General features: G+C 61.0%; 1 protein-coding gene across 1 annotated transcript; it reads right to left on the reverse strand.

Moving 5' to 3' along the window:
* Positions 1-952: 952 nt before the first annotated feature.
* Positions 953-4,314, reverse strand: COLE_04186 (uncharacterized protein; the record flags this gene model as incomplete). Its single annotated transcript, XM_018427275.2, has 3 exons — positions 953-1,057; positions 1,093-3,997; positions 4,145-4,314. The coding sequence occupies 3 exons, from the start codon at positions 4,312-4,314 to the stop codon at positions 953-955; spliced, it is 3,180 nt and encodes a 1,059-aa protein (XP_018282737.1).
* Between the last annotated feature and the right edge of the window lie 1,268 nt (positions 4,315-5,582).

Here is a 5,582-nt window from a genome sequence, read left to right on the forward strand (position 1 = left end):
GTCTGCACAACCAGAGTCATCAGGTGCTAAAGTAAGGCTGTCAGGCGGAGAGACGGCACACGGGAGTCGGCCAGCGGCCTAGACACGCCGCTGCGTTACCGCGCATTAGCATCAGTGCACATCTACGCCGCACATGCGTCATGCAGCAACCGAGCGCAAGACGGTGACTCTTACTCGACGTGAACATCAGACCATCAAGGGAGGCGCGATCCGTGCCGACCGCTGGCGTCGATAGCAGGCGCTATGCAGCCGACTCAGGACCCTGCGCGTGCGGCGCGTGGCGCGTGCGGCGGGGTTGACGTGAGTATGCGCCCGGCTCGAGGGCCACAGGCGGTGCGTCGCGAGGGTTAGGCAAAACTCAAACAGTGTCAGCCGACGACAGCACAAACACCTGTTGAGCGCCCATCTGCCTCGAGGTTGGCGTCTTCTCCGTCCAGGTCAGGCCGCCGTGCTCCCTGCTGACCGTCCAAGCGTGGTGCGCCTGGTTGGTGCGCCGCTGGGCAACTCATTCATCGCGTTAGCAAGTCAGCGAGAACGCGAGCTAATAACGAAGCAACAGTGACGCTGATGAACGGTCCAACCTTTGCAGTACATGCCGCGGAGCGCGGATGGCATTACGCGCAGGCGCGCAGATCGCACGTCACGTCAGGCCGTCACGTTCCAGCATACCGCACGCGTCATGCCACACATCAATGCGTCAGCTGATGTTTAGTTGCAAAGGCGTGACCTGACCCAACACCTCGCGCTTTCCACGCCGCCGCGCCGCCACGCCGCCACACCAATCCAAATTACATCCCGGGGATGCTGCATGCGAGATCCGTAGCCGTGCGCAGGCGTTATAAAAGCAAACAACGGTCTGGTGCTAGTGCTGGTGGGGTCTAGTGAAGGTCGTATCGCAAAAATTTCGTGTCGTGTGCTCGTAGCGTGCCGGCCGACGCGGCGCACGCCTAGTTTACAACCGCATCTCGCGCAGAATCGTCTTTGCGAGTTGCTGGTACTGCCAGCCGTCGCCTCCAATGCGGCGGAACTGAATGCCGTGGAGCGGGAGCCACGGTACCTGCTGTCAGCTGGGATGTGGCGCTCGACGCTCACCTTGACGACAAACACCTCGAAGCGCACGCAAAGCGTGCTGTTGGCGCCGAACTGGGCGCCCCATGCGTCGGCGTCGTCGAGATCGACGCGGGCCGGCTTGGGCGCGCCAGATGCACTGTCGAGCATGCCCACAGTGCCCGATGAGCCGCCCACGACTAATGCCGTTGCGGGCAATGGCGAGTCGCCCCGTCCCGTAGTGGTGTTTGAGCCCGCCGCGTTCGAGTTGCGCAGCGACAACTTGTGCTTCGATGTAGACGACTCGTTGCCTACCGGCACGTGCAGCTGCGAGCGAGCCTCGTCGCCGTGGACCACCGATTTGAGGTCGATGGAGGGCACGTGGATGCACTCGAAACCACCACGAATTGGCCTATACTTGATGCCAATGCGATCAAGAACGTGCGAGATGTCTCTCAACAGCGTACGCGCCGACTTGGTGCTCGTGGTCGAAACCGAGAACAGGCCCTTGAGGTACACGCTCTTGACGTCAATGTTGGCAACGTCGGCCACCTCGATCTCATCCAACTCGGGCGAGCCAATGGGGCGGATACCGCCACTCTTGTCCTGGATGTAGCCCACGGGCACCTGGTAGTCTGGCGGGGTGACCGGGTTGACGGCTGTACCTGTTGAAGTGTTGTTCGAGTCGCGCTGGCTTGGCCGACGTGAGAGCGATGCCTTGGCCATCTGGCCCGTCATCGAGCCCACCGAGATGCGGCGCTCGGCTTGGTCGATCGATGCCGACATCCTGCGGTTGTCACCCTCCATCGCTGCCGCCGCAGCCGCCATGCTCATGGGTTGTTGAGCAGCCCTGCCGTCGCGGCGAGCTGCCATAGGCACGTCCGCAATGTTGGTTTTTGCAGAGTCCGCAGTCGGATGCTGCATAACACCCTTCGCTGCAGCAAGCTCCTCAGCGCGCAACCTCGGTTGGCCGACATTGTCTCTTGTGGAGCCGGGAGTAGCGTCGTATGCCATGGCGCTCGTAGCGGCGTGCGCGGCCGCCGGGGCCGGGATGCTGGGCAGGTTGCTGCCAAAGTCCGCGGGCTTGATAGACGACGCGTCGAGGCTGCCGCGCGAAGAAGCAAAGTGGGCGTCGCCGTAGACCTTGGCACGCTCCTTCTTCTCTCGCGCAAGGAAGTAGATCGAGATAAGCGGGTCAAAGCCGCTGCTTGGGTCGAGCGGCTCCTTGACGGCCTGGGCGGGCTCCTCGACCCTCTTCTCTTCCTTGAAGAACTTCTTCTTCAGGTCGAACCCGCTGAATCGCTTCTTCTTCGGCGACTCGATATCAGCCGACAGCATAGTTTGTGACGTGGAGCCGTTCAATCCGGGACCCCCGGAGCGTCGAGACTCGCGGCGCGCCTCCCACTGCGCCACGCAGCGCTGATACGCCTCCGAGCTGAGCACTTTAACGAGGTTGTCGTAGATTTCCTCTGGAGTGCCAAATGTGAAGCCCTGCATGCGCTGAATGACGCTGAGATCCAGGTCCTCGGCGCGAAGGGGCTCACGGTGAATGAGATGAGAGTCTGGTGGGCGGCCGTCGAAACCCTTGGTCATCCAGGGGTGGGAAAGCACCTCAGCAAGCGTGGCACGCTCCTGGGGGTTGGTGTTGAGCATGCGCTGAAGCAATGACTTGCAGTCGTTGCTCAACCAGGCCGGGTACTCGGCGAGACCGCGTTTGATCTTGGCATGCAAGGCCGGCATAGATTGATCGTCAAAAGGCACCTTGCCGCATACAAGGACGTAGAGGACGATACCGAACGACCACACATCGACCTCGGGGCCGGTATAGAGCTTGGCGTTGAGCAGCTCGGGCGCCGCAAAGTAGAGCGAACCACAAAACGTCGAGAGGTGACGCAGAGGAGAGTACAGATTTGACAGGCCAAAGTCAATGATCTTAATGTTGCCATTGTTCGAGATCAAGATGTTCTCGATCTTCAGGTCACGGTGGACAATGTTGTTGTGGTGGCAGTAGTCAAGCGCCGAGCCAATCTGACGCGCAAACTTGCGGGCTGCGCGCTCGCGCAGACGTCCATGAGCAATGATGTAGTCGAGCATCTGCCCGCCGTCGATGTACTCGAACACCATGTAGTAGTGATTCGAGTGGACGAGGAAGTCGCGCATGCCACAGATGTAAGGGTGGTGGAGAAGCAATGATATCGACGCCTCGCGCACAGTGCGGATCTCCTTTGACTCATCCTTGCTGCGACCAGAGCTGTCGACCTTGGTGGGATCATCGCGGTGGCGGGGGACAATCTTGACAGCGCATCGCTCCTGGGTGCGAACATTGACGCCGAGCTTGACCTTGCCCATGGAGCCCTGGCCGAGCGTCTTCTGGAGGATCCAGTCGCCAACCTGGCGGTATTGGCGGCGCGGTTTTGAGCCCGAGGTAGCCGAGGACGAATGGGTATTTGCGTGACGGTCCGACTGGGCTGGGTGCTCACGGTCACGGTCTCTGTCGCGCTCGCGCTCACGATCACGGTCACGCTCACGCCGACGCTCCGACTCATTTGGTGGACCAACGGAATCATCCCGTGGAGTGGAAGATCCGGGGGTGGAGCCGTTGTCTAGAGTCTGCGGCTGGCCAAAGTGGCGAGGACTGGCTGGGGCGCGTCCTGGTCGAGGCGAGCCTTGCTGTGAGGGCACATGTGGGGTTTGCAAGGATTGGGAGGGGGCAGGCGAGGTTGCCTGTGCCTGCGTGACGCTCCGACCGATGTAAGCATTGGCCTGCTCAGATATGGTGGGCTCGTGGGGGTGAGAGGAGGGATGCGACGTGAATGCGTGGGCTGATGAGGCAGCGGGCGCGGTGTATGGCACCTGGAGGTCGTTGGGCCCAGAGGAGGAAGACTCCATTGGATTTGACAAGGAGCGATGAGTCTCGGTGCCTCGCTGAGGGGAACGGGAAGGCGCGCGGCTGGAGCGTGTCAGTGTGGGTCGCTATCGCTATAAAGGAAAGGCGGACGTTGCACGGAGGAGGGGCGTGCAAATAACTCGATGACGACCGGGACTCGCCTTCCCTTGGCCAGGGGGAGGTGATCAACGGTGCGCGCAAAACACTCACCTTTTGGTACCATCGGCGTTGATGACATACTCCCACTCGATGCCCGGGGCGACGAGGCCGCCGTAGCTTGGGGTGGTCATGCCGTTTGCCGAGAGAGGTTCTTGCGCGGCAGCGTGGAGATGGGCCGGAAGCGGCTGGTAGGCCGTGGGCGAGCGACCGGTGCGCTCCATGCCGCTGAGCAGCTAGGGGGGACGAACGCGGACGAGGACGAGGAAGGTAGCGCGTTTTAGTCAAGAGCGCCGTGAGACGACGTGCGATTAAGCCGGCGATGCAGAGTTCCGACTTTGTATCTTACACGGCGGCAAAGTCCTCGTTCGTGTCGCCGAGTATGTGCTCTGAAGGTGAGGTGATTAATGGCCTGTGGAGGGGGGGGAGCTAGAGATGGTGAGGGGGGATATGTTGTAGATCGCGGGAGCGCGCGGGGAATGTAAAGAACGAGGCTGGGTGAGGGGTGGATGGGAGGATGACGCGACGTGGCAAAAGGGGGGAGGATGTGTCCGAGTTGGAGGAGAATAGAAGTGGAGAGGGAGGTGGAGTGGGTTGTTGGTGGGAGGTGAGATGGAGAAAGGGAGGGAGGCGGGAGTGCAAGCGAGGGGTGGCCCGGTGTGGGTGAGGGTGAGGCGAGGGGGTGAGGCCGGTGAGGGTGAGGGGGATGTGGTGGCAAGACACTACTTTGGAAGTGGGAGATGGCTGTGAATGTTGAGGACGTCGATGATGGTGGCCTGGATGGCGATGGGAGCGATGAGGGCGATGAGGGCGTGTGTATTGCTGGTGGTGGATCGGTGGAGCAAGGGGAGTGGGGGGAGGAAAGAAGGACGGCTGCTGGCTGCTGGCTGCTGGCTGCTGGCTGCTGGCGGGCCGTGATTGCTCGCAGGGAGAGGGAGACACCGGATTGGCCCACGCGCCTCGTCAGTGGCTGCGCTTTTGCCCTCGGCGCCCTTAGTCTACGCCCCCGACAGCCAGCCCACCGTTACTGATTCAGTCATTAGGATCATTGCCCAATACATATTCCATTAGCCAATATTAGCCATCACTCTCCCTGCAGCCCTGAGGGCGATCCGTGCGGCCACGCGACACGCGGGATCATACAGCACGGTGGGTGCGTGCCTGCTTTTCTCCTTGCCCCCCTCTCCTTGCACCCCTGCGCCCCTCGCGACGATCATCCATTCACGCGAGCCATGACACGCACATGCATGCGCGTCGATTGTGCACGCTGCGGGCCATGCGCACGACGTGTGAGCTCGTGATGCTCAAAATGACTCTAGCTGAGTTTAAGAGACGCTAGACACGGGCTACGTGTATGAAGGCACAGAATGCGAAGGCCGTGCACTGGCATCCGGCTTATGGCGATAGAAAAGATGAGAGATGCACAAATGGAAGATGCAAACGATGCTTCAGAGATCAGAGATCGAGGAGATCTCGTCTCATCAGCTCATCA

Source organism: Cutaneotrichosporon oleaginosum (genome assembly GCF_008065305.1).
Source record: "Cutaneotrichosporon oleaginosum strain ATCC 20508 chromosome Unknown ATCC20508_contig03, whole genome shotgun sequence".
In the NCBI taxonomy this organism is placed as follows: domain Eukaryota; kingdom Fungi; phylum Basidiomycota; class Tremellomycetes; order Trichosporonales; family Trichosporonaceae; genus Cutaneotrichosporon; species Cutaneotrichosporon oleaginosum.